The sequence below is a fragment of the Arvicanthis niloticus genome, chromosome 4, assembly GCF_011762505.2.
Source record: "Arvicanthis niloticus isolate mArvNil1 chromosome 4, mArvNil1.pat.X, whole genome shotgun sequence".
In the NCBI taxonomy this organism is placed as follows: Eukaryota; Metazoa; Chordata; class Mammalia; order Rodentia; family Muridae; genus Arvicanthis; species Arvicanthis niloticus.
In genome coordinates, this window is record NC_047661.1 from 84809842 (window position 1) to 84833161 (window position 23320).

At 43.8% G+C, this 23320-nt stretch overlaps 1 protein-coding gene across 8 annotated transcripts in view; it reads left to right on the forward strand.

The window, feature by feature from the left end:
* The first annotated feature begins 668 nt into the window (after positions 1-668).
* The window catches only part of Tmigd3 (transmembrane and immunoglobulin domain containing 3), a 65774-nt gene continuing 43122 nt past the window's right edge, over positions 669-23320 (forward strand). For 3 of the 8 annotated variants that reach the window (XM_076933069.1, XM_076933072.1, XM_076933070.1), the window contains exon 1: positions 669-781. Coding sequence is in view for 1 of the 8 variants with exons in the window: in XM_076933065.1 (XP_076789180.1) it covers positions 16173-16230 (58 nt within the window). In the remaining 7 variants the exon portion in view is untranslated. Of the gene's footprint in view, positions 782-14396; positions 14562-16073; positions 16231-23320 lie in introns of those variants that run through there. The other 5 variants (XM_076933067.1, XM_076933071.1, XM_076933068.1 and 2 more) reach the window with 5 other exon arrangements.

A 23320-nucleotide genomic window follows, 5' to 3' on the forward strand; every position in this document is an offset into this window, starting at 1 on the left:
TGCCTAAACAACACTCCTCTGTGGAGCGATACAGTACTGCAGGACGGGGGCCCTCGCTCACTCTGACCTCATCTCCTACCACACTCCCCTTTGTTCTTTACTCCCAACACATTGGCCTCCTTTCTAGTTCTTGAACAGCTTTAAGTCTGCGCTAACCCCAGGGTCTTCCCACTGTGTGCACTTTCTTGAAAGAGCCCTTCCAGTAAGGGTGTGTTGGTGTGCTGGGTTCTCTTATTGCCCCTGGCACCTCACTAAAACCTTCTTCCTTAAGCGCTTCTTAAAGAAAACACACAGAAGCTGTGTTTTTTTTTCCCCCTCACTCAGTCACTCCTTTTTAAAGCAGGGTTCCCATCATCATCTGGAGTGTTGCTTTGCTGATCTGATCTCCCCACTAGAATACAAGCTTCTTGAGAGAAAGGCTCTCCTGTTGTGTTTGGTAATGTACTCTCCTAATGTAGTGCCTGACCCCTAATAAATATATGCTCAATAAATACTGATTGACAGCAAGAAAGTTAACCTATCTAGGATACTGGTGAGAAAGGCAAAAAGACAAGATTCTGACTCAGTTTCACTATTTCTCCCACTTAAACTCTCATAGTGTCCAAATGGCTTGGAAATTCCAAGCGGGTCTGGTCCTCTTGGCACAGCCAAGGTGTGCCTGGTTCTCTAGAGAAGAGTTGAAGAGATGGAATGTGGCTGCTGAAAGCTTCCATGGCAGTTGGTAAAGATGACCAGACAGACATGCAAGACATCAGCGAGACCCACTGAACAGGAAGGGCAGGTAGGAAAGCCCTTGTGTGAAAGAACCACACTGGAGTTAGCTCCTTCTAAGCCTTGAGAGGCATTGAGATGGTACAGAGCGTGCAGACAAGAGACCAAACTCTGTGTGTTGGCTACTCAGGACAAGGGCAAGCTCCTTCCTCAATGTTCACTTCTCTCTGCTAAGTAGAGGCAATTCTATTCACAAGACAGTGAAGACAACCTGACATCAATGATGGATGTGAAAGCATCCTGTGAACCATCAAGCACTCGACAAACATAAGTTATGGGAAGCATTTCCCACGAGTTGTCCTGTCTGTCCACCTTCTGCCTGTAATCGTTGGATTTATTGATTGCCTATAACCCAGGGCTCTGGTAAACTTTTATTTTGTTGTAGAACTCAGGTTCTTTTCTCCTCAATGTCCCTCAATGGTTCAGAAAATCATAACCATTATAATTTATGATTAAAGGAGCCATATCTTGGTATCTCAATGAATACTGTGTGCCAATTATTTCTTATACAGATGTCTTTCCTTCCCAGATTGAGACTGTAAGCTGTCTGCTAAATCACCTGGCACTGTATTTACAGCTTTGCTCCTTACTAGTGATGTGGGATGTGGGTTGCTTAATCTCCCAGTGTTAATCCTCTCATCTATAATATTGACATGATAATATCCTTTTCAAAGTGGTAGTGTAAGAATCCAAAGATGTATTCAATACATCTAAACTATTAACCTAGACCTAGCACACAGTAAGACACTAATCAATGATCTCTTATTAACAAGAGATACTAGCATGAAGCTGGATAATGCTAGAATTGGTATTTTTCTCAAATTCTTGATTGGGAAACAGAAATAAAACTAAGAAAGCAGAGTGACTCCAAGCCAAACCTGGCATTAGTCTCTAGGCTGTCAGTGCAAACAGAAAGGTTTATGGCTTCCCTAACCCAGGCAGAGACTTAAACAGCAGTAAAAAGGTACTTCGTTTTCTTGGTTTGGCAAGTGATAAATCTCATTTGAAATAGGCGGTGAGTTTATGTAGAGAGGGAATATTGGCAGTTTTAGTCTCCAGATGTTGATGGGATGGTTTGAGGCCATAGAGACAGATGTAGCACTGTAACACAGTTTCCAGGACATTTTTGAAAAGTTCCCTAGACGTATTTCAAAACTGTCTAAATCCAACCTAATAGAGGGCGAGTCCTCAAAGTGACAGCATCTATCTTACTTCTAGATTAGCCAGAGATGTGTGTGGTCTTTGTAGGAGGTACACAAGCTGGAGCTAATTGGGTCATGTGCCCCAAGGCAGAACTTGACAAGGGTTTGAGAGGATGCAGGGAAGTTGACTAGTTATAGTACATCCTCTTAGGTCTCCAAGGCAACTAACCAAGTCTTTCAGGTGAGTTGTACCTGTACTAGGGTCTTCTTTCATTCTCTTCAGGACAAACCGTTTATTCATTTTCAGTGTTTGTTAAGAACCCACTGAATATCTGCACCTGCCCCTGGGGTCCAAAGACTATGAAACAGGAAATGAAATCAGCACCATCAACTTCTGCCTTCATTCTCATTGCTAGTTCAGCTGTGAGGCCGGGAGGACAAGGCGGGGCCTGGTAGGGGTGGGAGCATGGTCTTTTAGGACTCGCACGTGATTAAGTGTGGTGAGAGAAATGGTAGACACCTCTGTCAGCCTCACCCCTTAAAATTGTAGTCTTCGCACTACCAGTGCAAGGGCTGTTACTAAGAACTGTTCAGCGAAGGGTTGTTACGTGAAAAATCTAGGCTGTTCTGAGGATTTATTTTGGACTCTCTGTTTGATGTGACAACAAATATTGGCGTTGAAATGAGGACAGCCGACAGGAGGCTTTAGCATGTGGATACCACTGTTCAGAGTCACAAGTCATACACAAGAGCAGATCCAATAATCGCCCAGCCTCTCCCTGCTTGTAAGGCTCCTTGTAAGTAGACGTATAAAATGTGGTGTGGGTGGTGTTTATCCCTTGAAGGCCTTCCCACTCTGATGAGCTCTTTCTCACTTTTTCTTAATGAGTCTATGTTCATCCCGGAAACAACTGATGTGTAGCTTGTTTTGTGCTTAGATAACTCAGTGGGAGCAGATCTGAGCACACTGGAACACAATGGATGATCTAGTGTACCCTCAAACATGTCCCAGTTTGTGTTAAGAGTCGTCTACGTGAGCAAGGACCATGTTTATATACAGTCAGTTTGAAACTCATGTTGTTTGAATTAATCCCTTATTGATATTTTGGACAGCTATTATGTCAATTAATGAAATTTGTATACTAGAAATTGTTACTGCTGTTTGTTACATCAGTCTATCTTTTTTTTTTTTTTTTAACATTTGATAGTTTATAGCTGTATTGGTTATATAATAGTTTGGAAGTTTATGTGTCTTTGGGAAAAGGAAATGATGGTTATGTAGTGTCTCATTTATTTCCATTAAGTTGTTTTGTCTGATATTAATATAGGTGCACCAGCTTTTAGTTAGTACACTGCCCACCACCTCTGCCTGCCTGCCTTCTTTCCTTCCTTCCTTCCTTCCTTCCTTCCTTCCTTCCTTCCTTCCTCCCTCCCTCCCTCCCTCCCTAAGCATGAATTTTTTGCAACCTACTTTTAATAAGGGTTCAACGTTTCCACTAGCCCACCACCCAGCAGAGGTAGTGGAAGAGAAAAGTTATTAGGATGGGGAGTGGACCTGTTCAGCAATAGTTCTTTGGGGGTGAGCTTGATCTTCTTTGGTAGCAGTTCAGTACCATAGTAAACACAAATACAGCTCAGAAGATACAGTCCAGTCCTTTCAGCAAGCAGTCACCAGGCAGCTGTAGTAAAATCCTGAAGAAATTACCAGGCTCACCAACCTGCCTAAGGTGAGGCCTCAGAAGTGGCAAACTGCCACGGGAACCTCACGAGCAGTTCTTGGGTGAAATTCTCTCAACGGCAGTGTTACCACAAGTTCAGCTCAACAATGCTATGTCAGGTGAACCAACACATGGATGTCTTCAGTGAAGAATGGTGAGGCTGAGCAAACCAAACCAATGCTTAGTGCTTGTCTCCCGCTGTCTGTGGGGTCACATTTATACTCCTTCATCAAGTGTCTGCTCATGTGTCTGCTGTATCCAAACATCCTTTCACCTGTGTCTGCTTCAGGAAAACATTCTATCACATGTTTGCTTTAGCAAGACATCCTTTCACCTGTGTGCCCCAGCAAACCATCATTTGACCTAACGTTCCCAAAAAACACATATCCTGAGTCTGACAGCAGGCTCCTTAATCTACCAAACCATCTCACCAGCCTCAAATTCTGTGGAATTTCTTCAGTTCTATTTTTCGATTTGTGGATTTATCTTCTGAGTCAGTCTACCATTTAACTTGCCTACTGAAGTTGTGGATTGAACCCCATAGCCTACCCAACCCAGGCAAGCACTCTACCACCAGAGTGGATTCCCAGCAGTGTCCACTGAGTGTTAAATTCAAGTAAAGTTTTTTTTTTTTTTCATTTGAGTTTCCTCTCACACATATTTTGCAATGTTTGAAAGTCTTGTTATTTTCTCATACTTATAATTATTCTTCTACCTTATTTAATATTCTATAGTCACTTATACCTACATGTAAAGTCATTGAAAGTCAAGTTTCTTCAGCCTACTGTGCTGTCTCTCTCCTCCATGCCCCAGAATACTTTCTTATGGTTTTGTTTTATTTGTGAACTAACATCCTCCGGGACTATGTGTGGACATTCTGAATGATGACTAGCAAATGGATTCGGGTTTACTTTTGCTGGGAGATTGGAGCCAACCTGGGGCCATTTTTAAAAGCACTCTTGGTTTGGGTATTTTGGATCATAAAGAAAATGTGGACACAGCTTCCTATTTTATGGGTGTTATGTGTATTTAAAATTCTCAGAGAAGTCTTGTGGACACTGTACCAAGTACCACGACTAATGTATGATTTTCCCCAGTATATTCTTTTAAGGATATGTGTGTTTTTCTTTTAACATCAAGTATATAATCCTCTGCAGGTCATGAGTAAATGTTTGGGCCTCTAATATTTTGAAATTATGTGGATCTGAAAATATCCTATCTCTCAGTAAGAAAAAAAATAAAAAATCCTGGATCACCGTGGACTAGAAAATGTTCTAGAATAGACAGCAGTTTTATTATTTTCCCTACTCTTCTAGCTTGTGCTATGGGCTTTGTTTTTGACTTTTGGATATTTCCTTCATTTTCTTGCCAAAGAAAAGATGTGTGTACAGGTTTATCTCATAATTTGAGAGATTTATAAGAAAGATATTTCTGACATGAAACTCTCTGTACTATGTATGTCCACAGGCCCTTAGGCTTCTGAATATTATAACATGTCTGACGATATTCTGATTATATTTTACAATCATTCTTTTAGTTATCTTAACAAGCAGGTAAGATCAGCATTATTATAATAAGCCGTTCTCCTTTTAAAGACCAGAAAATGGAGGCATAGAAAGGTGGAGTAGTAAAAAATAAAAATAAATTAAAAAAAGAAAGGTGGAGTAGTATGCCTAAGGGCGGGGTCAGTATGTGGTGGGTGTTTGAATCTGAGACACACAGCATCCATATAATACACATTCTTGAGCATGCCCTCAGCCATAGCCATTTCTGCCTTGTGCCCAGCACTCTTCCATTTGGCTTAAAATCAGAATAAGGAATCTGGATGTCCTAGATTAGGCCTACAGTCCCAAAGGCAAGAGAATTGTGAGTTTGAATCCAGCCTGGGCTACTCATTATGTAAAGTGAGCTTCACTGTGACTCTGCCACAAAAAGCAAGCCAATCCCCCCCCTCCCCCCAGACAATAAAACAAACAGTTCAGAATGGGAACAGAACACAGAGTCCTGTGCAGGCTCTACTACCAAACTGTAACTCAAGCCCAGCCATGGACGCCAGGACCTCACACAAGCTAGTGCTAGTTGTGTGCCTTCCTTGGGAGCGCCACTTCTCAGCCTTGGTGCTCTTTTAACTTCTCCACATTTCCATCTTCATCTCCCCATCCTGGTGGGGGCCCTGAGAATAACAGCTTCAATGCTAAGACCAGTAGCAGAGAGTAGAGTGAATGCTGTTGTTTGCGCTCATTTGGTCAGTCTTGTAACTTTAACTCCCTACAGGATCAGCTCTCAAGGCTCGCCTTGTCTTTCCCATGCCTGAAGCCACTTCCAAGGGTCATTTAATGAAATGGGCTAATGTTGTAACCTTTGAGGCAATGGATGGGAGTCGGGAAAGCCAAAATATTTAACCAAATACCTCAGGAAAAACGGTAAGGTGAGATGCTTTGGGGAATAAGTGTAGAACAGGAAGTGAAGGTAGTGTTGTAAACTGCCTGGCTGGGTGCTGAAGGCGAGCCTCAATAAAGACACGGAAGTCCTCTGAACAGACTAGATGGTATTCTTTTGTTCAGGGTCTTTATGGAAATCTTTGTCCAACCATTGCCGTACCACTAAATTAACACAACACAGACATTAGTGTTTGCACATGACAAAACAAAATTAGCTCACAGAAGTCAGTAAGGGAACATGATACAGGTGTAGTATAGCCATAAACAGGGCCTGTAGATCAGGGCAATCTGCTTGAAACCCAGAACCTTTACATCCTGGGCAAGGACTCTGTCATCGAACTACAGGTCCAGCTTCTCTGACCCTACCTTTTCCAGGCAGTTTCATTAAGTATCCCATGCTGGCCCTAAATCCACTCTGTAGTCAAGGCAGGCCTGGCTTTGATTTTAATTTTGGTGATATAGGCTTATAATCCCATTGTTCAAGAGGCTGAGGAATGAGGCTCTGAGCTGCAAAGCTACTGTGGGCTACAGAGTGAGAGTGTCTGAAGACAAGAAAGAAAGGGAGGGAACACATTGAAATGAATATATCAACACAAGGATTCTGACACAGGCAGTTTAGAGAACCATCTTCTAGATTAAGTTTAGAAAGGAGGTCTTGACTTTTGAGGGCAAATGGCAAATTGACTTTGAGTATGGCAGGTTCAAATTGAAGACTGTGTTTGGCTGGTAATTATGATCTTCGATGGATGCCTCCTGAGAATTCAGGGCTAGACCTAGAATTTGGGCTTCCCACTCTCCTCAAGGCTAATCTTTTAATGAAATGCAACCACTTTTCATTTCCCTAAAGCACAGAGGCATCAAGACAAGGTGTCTGGGAGTTTTAAGCAGAAGACAGTCCCATTACGTTTGTTTCAACACGATGCCTGTGCTTGCAGAGTGGAAAATGGATAGGAGACCAGACAGTGGGATGTGGTCTTTGTGTCTGTGTTTTGCCCTTTGTCAGTAGCTCTCCTTGAAAAAACAAAAACCAGTCAAAACAACAACAACAACAAAACAACAACAGAAAAAATCGCTCAGCTTTTCTTTTAGATAACTTTCCCCTGCCTCTGATATATATATATATATATATATATATATATATATATATATCCGAGTTCTCGTGAGATCACCATGGTTCACTCTTCTGGTCCATGGGTCCCATACACACTGTGTTCCATGGTTGGACCAAAGAACACTCCCTTCTGCTGTGTCTACAAGTAGACTTTGGTGTCAGTGTCTCATCACCTTCCAAATTATAGCTTTCAGATCTCTTGTGAGGGAGTAGACAGACATGTAGTTACACGGTCAGGCACCTCAGCAGGGTTGGCTGTGTTCATACTAGAGCAAAATTCCACGAAGTCTGTTTGTTTGAGACAGTCTCACCACACAGCCCAAGCTAGCTTTGAACTTGTGACGATCCTCCTGCCTCAGCCTTCCAAGCTGTGGGATAGCAGGCCTGAGCTGCCACCCTTACTCATGAAGTTTTACAGTGAAGTGCACAGCAAACTGCCAGTAGCATTTAGCTCTCAGCATAATGTTTTCAGACTTTGTCCCCAGAGAATCAGGCATTTAAAAGGATGTTCTCAGAGATGCTAAAAGCCATGAAAAAAATTGTTTATTTGTTCATCTGTTATATATGATTATGGAAAAATATACACAACAGTTTTAAAGTCTAAGGGAATGGTCTAGAACAGTGGTTCACAACCTTCCTAATGCTGTGTGACCCTTTAATACAGTTCCTCATGTTGTAGTGACCCCCCGAACCATAACATTTTGTTGCTACTTCATAACTGTGATTTTGCTACCATTATGAATCATAATGTAATTATCTGATACACAGGATATCTAATGTAAGACCCCTATGAAAGGGTCCTTTGACCCTCCCAAAGGGATTGAGAACCACTGGTCTAGAAGTAAGCACACGTTTAATATTGTTAGTTTTACATGTTGGAGAAAAGCTCCTACCACAGGATAAAAGGTGCACACATGGCTGTGTGATATTCAACCAAATGTCCCACTCTTACAGGACTCTGGTATCCACCCTGCAAACAACTCTCTCTTCCTCAACCATCATCTTCCCCTCAGAACAACTGCTCAGATGCTCTGTGGTCCATCCAGGAAATGGAGGCATCAGGCAGCTTCCTGTTTCCACCCCTCAGCCAGCATAGCCTCCCACACTCATGGAAAAGAACACTTTTTAAACTTTTGTGCTGTCTGTCCCCAAGTTAAACAGCCCCAAGCAAAGCAGTACTCTTGTCTGAAAAAAGAAGAGCTGGTGGACAGACAGATGTTCCTATTGACAGACACCTCTCAAGATTCACCATCTTCTCTACAGGAGTCTTTCAGCTTCAGGCTCTTTTATGGGTGCTTTCTCACCTGCCTGTGTTGGGCTCCCCACTCTGGGGTCTGCCTCTACCTACTGTTTTTCTACTCTCTTTTTCCTATGTCTCTCTCTTCCATTCTGATGATAGCGACCATTGTGTATATGCATGTAAGTGGTTTCGTTTCTCCCTTCACTGTATCTGTCAGGCTCGGGGTTCTCACTCACAGGGGAGCTCAGATTCCTTATATGGATGGACCTCGAGCTCATCACTTTCCTGCCTCAAGTTCTCCAGCACGCTCAGAAGTGATTAATCAATTCCATTACAGTTCATATTCTCACTAAAATACCCGGCAGCAGCAAGTGCCTCTTCCACTACAGCTTTACCTTCTATGGCAGAAGTCTGCAAGCTATGCCTCCCGGGCCAGATCTGGCTTGCTTCCCATTTTTGAAAATAAAGTTGTATTGGAACATGGCCATGTCTATCCACATACATACTGTCTATGGCTGTTTCTGTGCTATAATCATAGTGGTGAATAGTTGCCACCGAGACCATCTGGCTAAGATCTCACATGCTTATTGTCTGTCTCTTTTTAGAAACAGCTGTCCTGTCCTGGTCTCTAGGCATTTGATCAAAGGTGTCAGTCTTTTACCACTGCAAACTTAGTACAATATTAGTGTCCCCTTTGCCACTGGAAATAGGACTGTAAGTGCCTTTGAATCTAGTGCAGTCAGAGAATAAATTAACCCAAGCCTGTACCTGTTAACAGAGCTTATTTTTCCTCAAGGTTCCTGGATTCCTAGCAGATGCCAAATTTCCCTATCAGGATTACATCAAAGAAGCAAAACCTCTTGACATTTGATATTACAGGACTTGAAGGTGTGTTGTCCTTGTCTGGTGCCAGAATGTGAGGTTTGTAGGACAAGCAGTCCAGAAGAGGGGATGAAGATAATGTGGGCAAGGTTAAGCAGACCACCACCTAGAACCCACAAAACTGTCAGTACCTCCCTGTTCCCAGCTATGCTGGCGCTATCCCCAGGGACTAAGTGCTTGCCCAGCTCTGATGCTGGGAAAGCCCCAGGAAGGTCTCTAAGGAGGCGGGGCAACTATAGGCTATGGCCTATAAACACCAAGGGGCGGGGCTAGCAACTAAGTGACAGTGGGAGTTGGGAATGAAACTCAGGTTCTTTGTAAGAACAGCTCTTTTGAGCTATCCCTCCAGTCTGACCCATGAACTTGAATCCACTTGAACTCCTACTTCCAATTATTCTGGGTTTATTCCCAGGAGTAGAATTGCTGGCTCCTACACTTCAAATACTTCCTAATACTTCAAAGTGCCTCCATAGGTTCTTGGTGCCTAAAGCAAGTTATGCAGCCTTACCAACTGTGCACAGAGCTTCTACTTTTCTCTGTGTCTTATTTGTAAAACATCAGATACAAAAGCAAAGAAAGAAATATTTGCCAGCTCAGTCTCAGGAAGCAGCGACAGGGCACAATAGCACCCACTTATCTGTCCACTTTTCTCCTTTTTATTTCGTCTGAGGTCCCTGCTTATGGGATGCCATCAGGATGAGTGTCCCTCTCCCCAGTCAATCCTCTCTGAAAATACCCTCCTAGGCACAGCCAGAGATATACCTCACCAGTCTCCTAGGTGACTCTAAATCCAGTTGAGTTGACAGTGAAGATTAATCATTACCTTCCACGTATTTATCAGCATGTATTACAAAGATTGGTGGCAGATGCCAGCTCACTGGTCCTTATTTATTTGATTGATATAGCAGGTTTTACGTGGTGGGTCTGCTCTGTATTTCCTTTACATTGACGGTATGGACCATCTATTGGATACGTACTTTTTAATTCTTGTTAAAATTGTGTATCTGTGTTTGATGTGTGTGAGAGACAATGGGCACACACACGACACAGTGCAGGTTTGGATGTCAACAGACAACTTTGAAGAGTCTGTTTTCTACTTGCACATCCTGCTTCTGGGCCTTGAACTCTCAAGCGTCACACAGTGCGTGCTTTTGCCCTCGAGACACTTCTCCCAGCCCTAAATGTGAATTTTCTTAGGAAAAATGTCTGTTTCAGTCCTCTGCACCTTTCCCAATCAGATCCAGTTTTGTGGAGTTGCTGGTGTTCTTCTTGAGTTAGGGAGACCAGCCCTTGACTAAGTATCTGATCTGCAGATAGTTTCTGCTAGCCCGTGGATTGCTTCTTTCCCTCGGTTGCTAGTGTCCTTTTGTATGCGGATGCTTTCAACTTGAAGTGCACCATCTATCCGCTTTTCCTTTTGTTGCATGTGCTTTTTGTGTTGTATGAAAAAACAAATCACCAAATGCCCAACTGATGCCTTCCGTCTTCTCATGTAAGGGATGTAAAGTTTTAATACTTCCATTTCAGACTGTAGTCAAGATAACTTTTGCTGAGAATATTCAGTGTTCTAATGCTGTTGAAAATTGTTCTTCCTTTTCCTTTCAACATCCTTGGTTCCGTCATTGAAAATAATTTGGCCGTGTACATGATGGTTTGTTTCTGGCCTCCCTGCTGTAACCCATTAGTCCGTATGTCTGTCTTGATGGCAGTACCCTTGATGGCTATAGCTTTGCAGTAACATCTAAAAACTAGGAACTGTGAAAACTGTAAGTTTCTCTTTCCCTTTTAAGGACTATTTTTGGCTATCTGGGATTACCATTTTCAGATGGTTGTGATGGTTGTGTTTCTAGCTTTTAAAATTAAGTGAATATTAATTTTATTGGTAACAAACTACTAAAAGACAAGTTTAATAGAAAGCTGAGCCAAATGACTCCCTATGTTACCAAATGATGACTCTTTTATTTCTTTTCTTTTCTTTCTTTCTTTCTTTCTTTCTTTCTTTCTTTCTTTCTTTCTTTTTTTTTTTTTCCAAGTCCCTACTCTGTACCAAATTAATCCCCACCTCCTTTCAGGTGATTCAAGTTCTCTGAGTCCAACTTCTGCAGGGTTATTCTTCCTTGCCATGTTCCTTCCTTTTCTCTTTCTGACCTTTGCTTTCTAACTTCTCCACTAATGCCCAACCACTTCCGGATAGTATCTTGGCTTGCTCTCCACACCTCCCTGGGCCTTAGACTCCCATTTGCACCGTTGGGAATACTTCCCATGGTTTTCTAGGCCTCACGTTCCCCCTGGCTCCTCCTGTGAGAATCAGGTTACCTGTCATTTGCTCCCACCAGCCTTAGTTTCTGAAAAGATTCTGTCTTCTAATTCCTGTCCGTCCCCACCCCCCACCTCACCCCATGCTGTGTGGATAATAAATATTATGTGGTAATTTTCAGAAGCTCTTCAAAGGCAGGCACTGGGTTTTCATGGTTTTTTTTCCAATGTATAAACATAATTGATGGTACACAAATCACGTTTGTTAAACTCAACAGAAAAAAGAAGTTGGAGTCACCCAGGCAGACACTTGCCACTTAAGAGTAGATGTCACCTCAATGGGCAAAAGGAAGGACAAGTGGGAGAGGCCCTGTGGTGCTCTGGGACTCAGAATGTATGACGACTCGCTACAGAGCTGCACTGTCAGCTGACTTCTACAGAGTAGGCTTGGAAAATTCTCCTCTTGCCAGTTCACCACACAGAACTTGTATTCAGAAAACCTATGTAAAGTTCAAGGCCCCCAAAGGCCACTGGGCAACAGTCCAATTCTTCTGTAGCTTAGTAGCCTTTTCCCGGAGGAATGCCAGAGGCCCCGGAGACCTTTTCATTCTCCAGTGCATTTAGACAGTGGAGACATGGTTTTGGACAATTTTACTTCTTGAGACTGTAGATACTGTGGTTGTCATACAGATGAAATGGCCTTAAAACCAAAGCAGACCCAATGGGCTTGGTTCCTGGGACATCCAAGATGAAAAAGATACATGTAGGACATATTATGTGTCTAGCCCAAAGATGAAGGGAGTAGGCTGGCTCAGCAGCCAGGATGAAAGAGAGACATGCTTAGCAGGAAATTTCCTCAGACCCTGCTGGGATCTATTAGTCACAGGCTAATGAGGGGTGTATGCAAAGGAGGTGGTAATGCAAAAGCTTCCAAAGGCACACGGGCCATTTGTGATGACTTTCCCAGTCCACCATCTCCCTCCCACATATGGTAACTGAGAGCATAAATGATTGTGTTTTTCAGTGAAGTTGTATCATCTGTACACATGGTAGGCATGTGTGTGGGGGATTGGGGGAGCGGGTTGGTTTTCAGCTGAGGACTGACCTCAGGTCTATGCATTCTAGACAAGAGTTCTAGAATATACTTATAGGCAAGAAGTGCTCTTTTTTATATGAAGGAAGAAGACAGGAGAGTTATAAATCTCATGATGACCTTCAATGTCCTCTTTGGCCAAGGATTGTGGGTCCAAGTTTTGACCTGCTGTTGGCCATTGGGGTGTTGGGTACAGCTGCTGGAGAGGTAAAATGTGGGGAGTGTTTAACTTCATCTCCCTGTGTCCCTGTCTGGTGTTGGGCTTTAGAGAAGCATCAAGACACTGCTCAGGGGCTGGAAAGATGCAGTCTAAGATGGAGAAGGCCAAAGTTGGGGTTCCCTGATTCTCGGGCACCCAGTCACCACTGTGGCATCACACAGAAGAATCAGGAACAAAGGATGGAGGTCCATGGGCCAGCGACAAGGCTGAGACCATTGGGGGCCACATGCTGAGGATGAGTTTGAGGATGATGAACCCAGGCTGGGGAGACGGGAAACTCCAGCTTAGCTCATCAGTGAAGGTAGCAAAGGTTGTCTGGAAGTACAGAGAGGCCTTCTACGGGAGACTTAGGCCGCAGCTCTGTAGGTGAAGGCCTTCTCCATGCTCCCCACCAGAATTTTGATGGAAGGGACATCCATGTTTATCCATACTGTTTATTGACTGTTCATCATGGAAAATGGATGTGTACCAACTTTTTAGGATGGGCCAGAGACTAAATTTCTTTTGCAAGAGGAATGTCCAGGAAGGGAAGCTTATTGGCTAAACCCTTAGGGCCTCTAGGTACCTTATTAGTATGGAGAACTCTGTTTTGGGCCTCCTTGACAGACATGGGGAGGGTGGACATGTGTTCCAGGCCAGGAATCTGGAAGGGAGCAGGGAGGCACCTATCATCTCAGGTGTGTGTACCCAAGTGCCGGAGCCTCAGACCTGCTCTACCTTACGAAGCTTCCTAGCATGGTCCACTGTCCCACAAAGGATGACCTTGAACTTCTGTTCTTCCTTCTTCTACCTCCTAAGCATTGCAGTTATCGGCTATATTACTATGTGTAGTGCATGGAGTGCTGCAGATCAAATCCAGAGCTCTATGCATGCTAGGCAGATACTCTACCAACGGAGCTGCCTCCCTAGCCCAGGGAGTAGATTTTTAATTACCAGTATCAACCAGGCTCAGTTTTTGGCTGCAGTCATTCTTTTTTAAAAATTGTGGAAATGTCACATGAACTAACAGAGGAATTGTCTGAATTTTTTTTTTTAATTAAAAAATGTAAGAACACTTTAATACTCAAGCATTTAAAGAAAATGATAAGACTTTAATAGTAGTAAAGGTACGTGGTTAGAGGAATTAACTTGAATAAGTCATAAAGGTCACTCCCATTCTCACGCTGGTTATCATGGACCCCATGTGGTTCATATCCTTTATTATGTTGGGTTTTTTTTTTTAAATTATTATTCTTAAGGTTTATGAATGCCAAATCAGACATGTCTTCCTTAGTTGTGGTGAAGTAAAACCGATTTTCTTGAAATTGCTCTTTGATGCCCTGTAAGTTTAGACTGCCTTCTCTCTAAATTTTTCCAAGTCATCACAAAAGGCCTAGAGTCCTCTGACGATTTGCTGTAAGAGAGTTCACAGTGCTGCATGGACTTTTGGCAAACCCGGCTTTGATTTCCCCCAGAGACAAGTTTCCCCTTTAAAAAGCCTGCTCTGTGATCATAATCGATGACCCGTGTCATAATTGCTGCTGACATAGCAGCCCGAATCATAGGAGGATGCCTGGGTGTCAGCTTGCCTGCAGGTGTGTAACTAGTCTTCATCAAGCACACGTGGAGAGCTTCCTGTTAGGTTAATGTGCTAGGAGACATTTGTGAGCAAAGTATGAGCCTCATGCTTGAAAACCTCGGAACCCAGGTAAGCAAAGCTGTCCAACAAGGATGCTCACAGCCCTTCAGTAAGTCTTGGACTGGAAATGAACTGTCAGAGTTAGGAGAAGACATTATTCCGACGTTGGGTAATAAGAATTTTAAAGTGAGTAGGTGATCCCTGATCCTAGACCTGGAGGGATTTTAGTTCGACTTTACCAGGATGGAGTGGAGCTGGTGCCTGTCACGTTATATGTCTGTAATCCTAGCACTTGATGGCTAAGGCAGAGAATCATGAGTTCAAGTCCATCCATCTTGGGCTTGTCAGAGAGATTGGGGGCAGGGCCAGAGATTGGGGGCAGGGCCAGGGGAGAGAAAGGGGAAGAATTATGGGAAAATAGGGCCTGACTGGATGGCTCAGCAGGTAAAGCCTGAGAATTTGAGTTCAATCCCAGGGAAACCACAAAGGAATCCTGTAAGGAGCCTGCTTCTTAAACAGCCAGGCCCACCTGCCCAGGAGTGGTACCACCCACAATAGACCAGCCCTCCCTCATCAATTACTAATCAAGAAAATGCCCCACCCCACAGGCATGCCCACAGGCCAATGTGATGGAGTCAATTCCTCAGCTGTAATTCTTCCTTCCGACTTATGTTGAGGTTTGTGTCAAACTGACCAAAGCTAACTTCAGGTTAGAATTGAAATATAACTTCACTCTAAGAATTCAGACTCCAGTGACAAAAAGGAATAACAGGCTGAGGGGTGTGAGAGATGACATGGGTTGAAAGACCTCTGGATTAACCAGCCTCTGTCGACTGTGCAGGATAAAAAAAATGTTCTTTTCCTGAGTTCAGAACTTAGTTGCATCCACAGAAGAGCAAATGATAATAAAGCCAACACCAAGTAAGAAGGGAGGGCAAGGGTAGGTCTTATCTGGGAGTGGGGGTGGGGTGGGTGGGGGTGGGGTGAGAGACGACCTTCTCAGAGTGCTTCTTTGTTTTCCTCACCTGACCTGTGCCTGGCTAAGATCACTCTAGTGTTAGGAATCTGGAATACTGTTCCTTTGCTGATATTAGTAAGTCATTCTCCTAAAAACAAGTAAATAGATACAAGATACACAATACCAACAAAAAAAAAAAAAAAAAAAAAAAAAAAAAGCCTACCCATCAGACCTAGCCCTTTTGCTGGTGTAAGCAGAGAAGACAGATGCTCAAAGCGGAGTCTAAAGGACTCGGAGCTGACAAGCTGTGTCTCCTTGGCATAGAGGATCCCATTGCCATAAATGGAAGTGGTGTTTGGAGTGTTGTTTTTGCCAGGTCTCCCGGACTTAAATGGAACTAAATGCTCTTGCAAAGATGGAGAAGAGAATGAAAAAAGAGGAGGGGGCGTGTCTGGGCATGGTAGCTGGCTGCCAGCCCTTGCTCTGGAGGTCCAAGTTCAAATATGCTTGCAGGCAAGCCTCAGTTAAGTTTTCTGTCCTCATACAATGAGGCTGTTGTATGGCCAAAGGCTGGAGCAGGCCACTGGCTTTCCAGAGTCCCAACAGCCAGCACCATTTGGACTTCCTCTCGATTCTCCTTCTTTTGGAGACGTTCCTCCTTCGACAGGCATACTTCTGATCCACCCTGCTGTAAGCTCTAGGAAGCAGGAGATGCACTGCGCATGAGCGGGAGTGCCAGCCCTGTTAGCACACAGCTCCAGGAAGTGACAAAGCAATCAGGTAATAAAGATATTCAGTAGATCAAGAAGCCAGTAAACATTTTGTCCTGCTTTTAAACATTTGCCCTGCTCCCAACAACCATTTTAGATGACAGAATTCCTAGACTGTTTGGTTCCTTTTGCTGTGTCTGTTTAAATTTGTAAGCTCCCCCTACAGGAATGACTTGACAAGATGCCCATCTGATTTTTAAGTCCAGAGGGATTTCTGTGCCTACTGCTTACAGATTTAATCAGATGGTTCTTGAAATGGCCCTGACCCTTTCGTTGGGAACAGTTTCTAAAGTGATAAATTTTCTCCCCACCAAGCCTCTGAGAAATTCTCCCTCCTTCCCTCCCTCCCTCCTTTTTCTGTACCCCCCTATGTGTGCAAGCTTGAGTAAGTGTGAGTGCATGACTTCTTTTGAATTCTCTTCAAACAGTAAGTCTTAAGCAAGTTGGTACAAAAGAAAATAGGATTGGAGGTAAGAGTTAGTAGAGGCATTTAGCCGCAGTGATAATAAAATGGGCATTTATTTGGTTCTGACTCTGCCAGGTACTGTTAAAGGCACTTTATGAATTGAATTCATATAATACTCAGTGTGATTTCTGTAAGTGTTATTATTGTCATCACTTTAAAATGGAGAAACTGAGGCACAGAAGAATAATGTCCTGAAGTTGCTCGATCACTGAGCCTGGCTCCCAGAACTATTACTTACAGCCAGATGCTGGCCTGGTTTACAGTGAGTGGGGTGTTCCCTAATGTTCATGCCCACTGAATTCAGGATAGTCATGAATACACTTCTGAATATAGTTCCTACCTATTCATCACCTCTGTGTTCTGATCGCCAAGCATAAGTAGGAAATAATGGGCGGATGAACAGGGAGGAGAGTAAGGGATAGTCATGCCATTGAGAGCACACACCTGACCATTCACGCACTCATATATGCATATACTTATTCACCATTCATCTAAAGACAGTGTCTGTGTGTGCATGTGCATGCATATGTGTGCAAGTGTGCATGGGGGCGGGGGCAGAAGTCAACCTCAGGTGTCATCCTCACTTCTTTTCCTTTCTGGTTGAAACTGGGCCTATCACTGGATTGGACATGACTAAGTAGGCTAGGTTGGCTTTGCAGAAATGTGTGATCCATTTATCTCTGCCTCCTCAGTGCAGGCGTTACAAGCCCATACACACACCTGACTTTTAAAAAATTCTTTCTTTATTTTCCAAACAAAGGTTCTGGGTATTGAACACAGGCCTTCATGCCTGACAAGGCTAACACTTTACAGATTGTACACTATCCCTGTAGTACACTATCCCTGTAGCCTCTCTTTTGGTTCCTTTGAGATAGGTTCTCATGTAGCTCAGGCTAACATAAAACTTGCTGCAGAGCTGAGACTACCCTTGAACTTGAGATGCTCTTGTCTCCATGAGCTGCAATTGCCTGCATTCACTGCCATGCCCAGCTCTGCCTCTTTTGTGTACTCACGTCATTTCGGCACTCCCTGAGACTTTCTCGGCAGGTTATACATAGCCCTTCCCCGAGGGATCAGTTTTTCCCATTCCAGGTCATGGGAAGGGGCAAGAAGGAGAAGACTTCCTTTTCCAGGGCTTGTCAGGAAGCCATGTTTGGAAAGGAACACATGAAAATTGATCATTAAGAACAGTCAAGAGCTTACCAGTTCTCTGTGCATGACAGGGTATCCTCGGCAGCTTTAGGGTATGGGGGTGGGGGAGAGACCAGCCCTGCCCTTTAGAACTCAGCATTGAGAAAACCAGCTATCCAGGGCCCCAGGATCACCCTCTCTGGCCCTGTCATTTACCCATATGCTATCTTTATAAGCAGCGTGAATGTTTTACCTGCCTGCATATATGTATACCACATGTGGTACCTGCAGAGATCAGATGAGGGCATAAGATGCCCTGGCACTGGAATTACAGATGGTTGTGAGCCACTAGGTATGTGATGGAAACTGAAGCTGGGTCATCTGAAAAGCAGCAAGTACTTTTGGCCACTGAACCATCTCTCCAACCCTGCCCGCATCCTTTTATATTATTTTATACTTGGGACTTAAAAGTAGATCCAGTTCTTCCACAAAGACAATTGCATGTCATGCTGTCATTATGCTGTATGAGGTTGTACTGGTATTTGGTTATTAGATGGCATATACTTGTTATTAGATGTTATTAGATGGCATATACTTGTAGAACAGTATTCATATTGTGGTCCCGTTTGTGTAACAAAGATAAAAATGCATAAATAACAATAAAATGCATAATGGTTACACCTACATAGTACTTATATACCAGGCATTATTTTAACTGATTAGTCTTCCAAAGAACTCTGTGAGAGCTAATGAGATAGTTCAATGGTAAAAGTGCTTGCCTCCTAGCCTGCTCATCTAAGTTTGATTTCCGAGTCCCACATTGTGGAAGGAAAAACCTGATGATTCTCGAGTTTCCCTCTGACCTCCACAGGTGGCATGTACACACACACACACACACACACACACACACAGAGAGACACACACAATCTTTTTCAAATGTAATTTATATAAAAAAGAACTCTATGAAGTAGAAATTACTATTATATCAATCTTATATAGATAAACTAATGTATAGAAAGATTGCCACTTCTTTAATATTCCTGAAATAGTAAATGACAAGGTCAGAATTCAATCTCAGGTGTTACAGTATCCAAGGGTCTACTATTAACCAACAGGCTAACCTACAAATGTAAGTGTAAACAAAATCTAGACAGACACATAACAAATTCTCAACTGTTGGTAGCTGAGAGGTATGGAAGTGGGTTGGATGGAGAGGAAGGGATATTTTCTTTTTGCAATATATAATTCCTCCTCCCTTTGTTGGCAGTGCTGGAGATAGAACCCGGAGCTCCACTGAAGGAGTTACTTTGAAATTAGATTATGACTTACAACGTTATGCTGCCATTAAGGGATACAGACAGTTGTGGAGTCAGTGGAACCTTAGGCAAAGGGAGAGAACCCATGGGATCTGTTTCTAAGTAGGGAGAATGAGAACTGGGTCAGGTTGCTAAGTGGAAAGGAAAAGAGGACTGTGGAGAGGAGGAGAAAGAACTGAGCAGCTAAAAGAGCCAGCAGAGAAGGGCTGGGGTTGAATCTGCTAGTTGATGTGTGGCCAAATAGAAGATATTTAACACTGTCAACTTTAAGGACCCACATTTCAGTATAAAGTCTTGGGGTGAGGGAGATCTGTGTATGTGGGTCACAGAAATGAAAGACTTAGCACATTTATAAAATTAATCAGTAATTGTAATTTTCTAGGTGAGATGGCGAGGGTGGTCAGAGGGCCCTTGGAGAATTTAAGTCATAACAGGATTGGCTCCACTCTGAGGCCAAGTGCTGTTTTGGAGAGAACATTGATCTCCCTTCTGCTTATGATTATAGATGAGTAGGGTCACCCAGGGCCATAGAGGCCTGTCAGGGCAGAGGTTGTGCATCAGCTGTTGGGACACTTAGTTGCCCTGATGACAGGCCTCTCTGACTTGGTCCCATGCCAGCAGAATCCAGTAGCTCTTCTGCCTGCTCTGCTAGCAAGCTTAACTACCTTCACCCTTAAACCAGGCTGAGGGCTTTAGGGGAAGGGCCCATTGGTACACACAGTGTCAGACAATGCTCAGCCTTGGAAAGTGAGCCAAAGCAGCCTTCACCCTGCTTTCCAGGGCCTGGGCAGAGGCCACTGTTATGGGAAAGACTGAGTCTTCAGGGAAAGGAAAATCTGAAAGTACTGTCAGCAGGCCCAAGGACAGCCATTCTTGTTTACAATGTTCTAATAACTGGAGTCTTTCTGGAGTATAAACAAGACAGGTTTGTCCCCCGGCCCCCCAGGCTTAGATGAACTTCATTTTAGGACATGGCATGTCTTCCTTTGACAAGTGAAGAGGTACCACCTCTGTCACCATTTCTTCCTCAAATAGCTGCTAGGAGAGTGACAATAGCTGTTTTCAGAGTGAATATTATGAGTCAAGACTCCTACAGAATATTCTTCACAGTACGGTGCCACCTTATGTGATAATGAAATGGAGACTTGGAGATGATCAGAGTTCCACTTATTTGTTTCAGGAGTAGGATTTGAATTCATGTCTGTTCTGCTCCAAATCTCTTAAAATTGTACATTATGCTTCCCCAGATGGGCTTTTCAAACATAGATAAGAATGGCTTTTGAGCCAAGAACCCTCTAATGGGCAAGCAAATTGTAGTATAGACATTTGTATGTTACAGGGCACGGTGTCTGCTCTTCCCTGCCTTACCCACTATAAGTGTCACTTGTATATGTGTCCTAGAGAAGACACTCAGCTATTAAGTGCTATGAGGTCCTAGATGCCTCAAAGCCTCAACGTTCCTTCCATATGTGTAGAATTGAACTCATGCCCAGTTGTGTCCAGAAGTCTGTGAGGTGAGCCAGGCTGATCCTTTTCTCTTTCCCGTGCCAAGCCAGAGGTCCTCTTGCCTGAGCACTGCTATCCATCAAGCTGATGGGCACCCGAGACATGCACCTCTGCCGATAGCATCTACCCCTAGTAAAGCTGATCTGTGCGTTTGTAAGGGCTGGACATGATTTCTCCTTGTCTTGAGCATGGGGTCTAAATTATTTAAGCTACTTGAATCAAGTCTCATCTTTATTTAAGCTACAGAGTCTCCTAGAAGGGCAAATTAGGAAGATTCTGAGAAGAGGCAGTTCACAGCTGGTTGAGCCTTTGAGTGGGTGGAAATGCACTCACTACTTGTGGATATACGTCACAGACAGTACTGTTTACAACAAACCGCCAGACATACAAAGAATACACTGGAGACTTTTACTTCTGACCAAGATGGAGTAATAGGAGCCAAGTTTACCTTCCAAATCATAAACTGGACAAAATACGTAAGACAACAATATTCTGATGCTAATCTTATCAGGCTGTTTTGGAAATCGCTTCCTAAGGAAGAGAAAACAGAGGAAGTGGGCCCTGCAGTTAGCCAGCTTACTACTGGAGGAGTTTCCCATTTGATACGTTATTTCTGCACTGGTGAAAGGAGCCAGTTCAAGCCGGATTGGGTTATACTAAAGGCAGGTTTATTGGGAAGCTGCTCTCGGGCAAGTTCACTGGCCCCAAGGATTCCCCAGCACATTTAGAGTCATCCTCTTCCTGGATCACATGACCTCTCCTGACTCCCATCTTCTTCCTCTACTTGCCTCACAGATACCCCTCCTCTTGAGACACAGGCCAAGGGCCAACCTCTTCCCCCTTACCCACCCCTCCTCTGTCTCTCTTCCCACTGTCCCCCCTCCTTCCTTACCCTCACAGGCTCCATTTGGTGGTCAACAGCTTCCCCTTTACCCATCCCTTCCTTTCCTCTTTCCTCCTCAGTGCCTACTCTGCTCTCTTCCCCTTTTACGACCCCTCAACCCACACCCTGGTCTCCATCCACACACTGTCCTGCTCCACAAGGAATCTCTCCTGTGGCATCTCACACATGGTCCAAGCAGGCCTCTGCTCTCCTCTGCCCGCTCCGGGAGATGGTAGGAGCTAAGGGGTTTGTTCCAGTCCATGATCCTTTTTCCCTGCAGGACCTATCTCAGATTGAGAATGGCTAGGTTTCTTCTTTGCTAGCCCATCCCCCTGTATTGAAGGGTTCTGCTACCTTTACCAGGCTTATGAGCTAACTTGGCACAACCTTTATGTCATACAGGCTTTCACCCTTACACCTGAGGGATGTGGATGGGTTCAGGCACCTGGCAGGCAGTATGTAGACCAGACCCACCCTGTGAGTAACAAGGTGATGCCAGCTACAGAACCCAACTGGAATTACCAGCCAGGTCATAATGGACACCAGAGGAGAGACCTTAGGGTTTGCTGCCTCCTTCAGGGTATGGAATCGGTCTCAGATAAAGTTGTTAACTTTGATAAGCTCCAAGAAATCACACAACAAATGGACAAAAATCTGGCCATTTTTCTAAATCAATTACAATTATATAGACGAGAGCCTCCTGGGGAAGGGCAGCCCAGGCCTGGGGTGGGAAGTTCAGGGTTGGTGGCAGGTTATGCCAGGTAAGAACTGAGGGATGCTGGGAGAACCTGGAGGCCAGGTCTGCTTTGATATGTAAAATGTGCACCTTAGTGTCTTGTCCTAGGGTGGAAACCAAACATCAGTGTGGTGCAGGGAGGAGAAAGCAAGGTAGTGGGGTTCAGGACAAGGACTTGGGAGCTGAGGGAAACAACAGAAGAAAGCACTGGAAGTGGCGATGTGTCCTAAGGAACGCTCTGGGGGATCAGAAGTCCATCTGGTCAGTGTTTGTCAGCTTACATGTGTTGGGAATTTAGCTGAGGCATGGGGAGAAGCACCCAGAAAAGCCCAGGTGGAGAACTTCATAGTTATTGGGGTTTGGGGTGAGAGTTCTTAGAAAGCTAGGACCTTAGTCATGGGACAGAATTATCCCTAGACAAAAGGTGGCTGTGATTTCCCCTATTACCACAAGCCCAGAAAGAACAGAATTATTCCCAAGTAATTTAGCTGTGCTCTAGAACAACACTCAAGTATATTTATGAGAATACATAAATGTCTTAACACTAACAAAACAAAGTCTACCAGGCCTGTTATCCAATTCAAAACATAGCTGGAATAGAAACAGGAATACCACTAACAATGAGGACCATCCAAACAGAGACCAGAAACGACACTTTTGATAGAATTCATAGATAAAGTTTGTGTTGTTTCAGTTTTGGTTTAGACCAGGGTCTCCTACAATCAAGACTAGCCTGGAACTCACAATCCTTCTGCATCCTCTGAAATGTTGGGAATGCTGGTCTGTGCACCCCTGACAGTTGTCAAATGGTAGTTATAATGTATCCTCTGCGCTGAAGAAAGCAAAGATTAAGCATTTTGAGGACAGGGAAGACGGTAAAAAGATAGCTGGGTGTGGTGAGATATATACACATGTAATCCTAAAGTTTTGGGAAGCTGAGACAGAGGGATTGCCTCAAAGTGGATGCAGCCTAAGCTTAAGTGTTTTAGTTTCTCTTCCTGCTGCAGTGATACAAAATACTCTCTTGACAAAACAACTTAGGGAAGAGAGGGTTTATTCTGG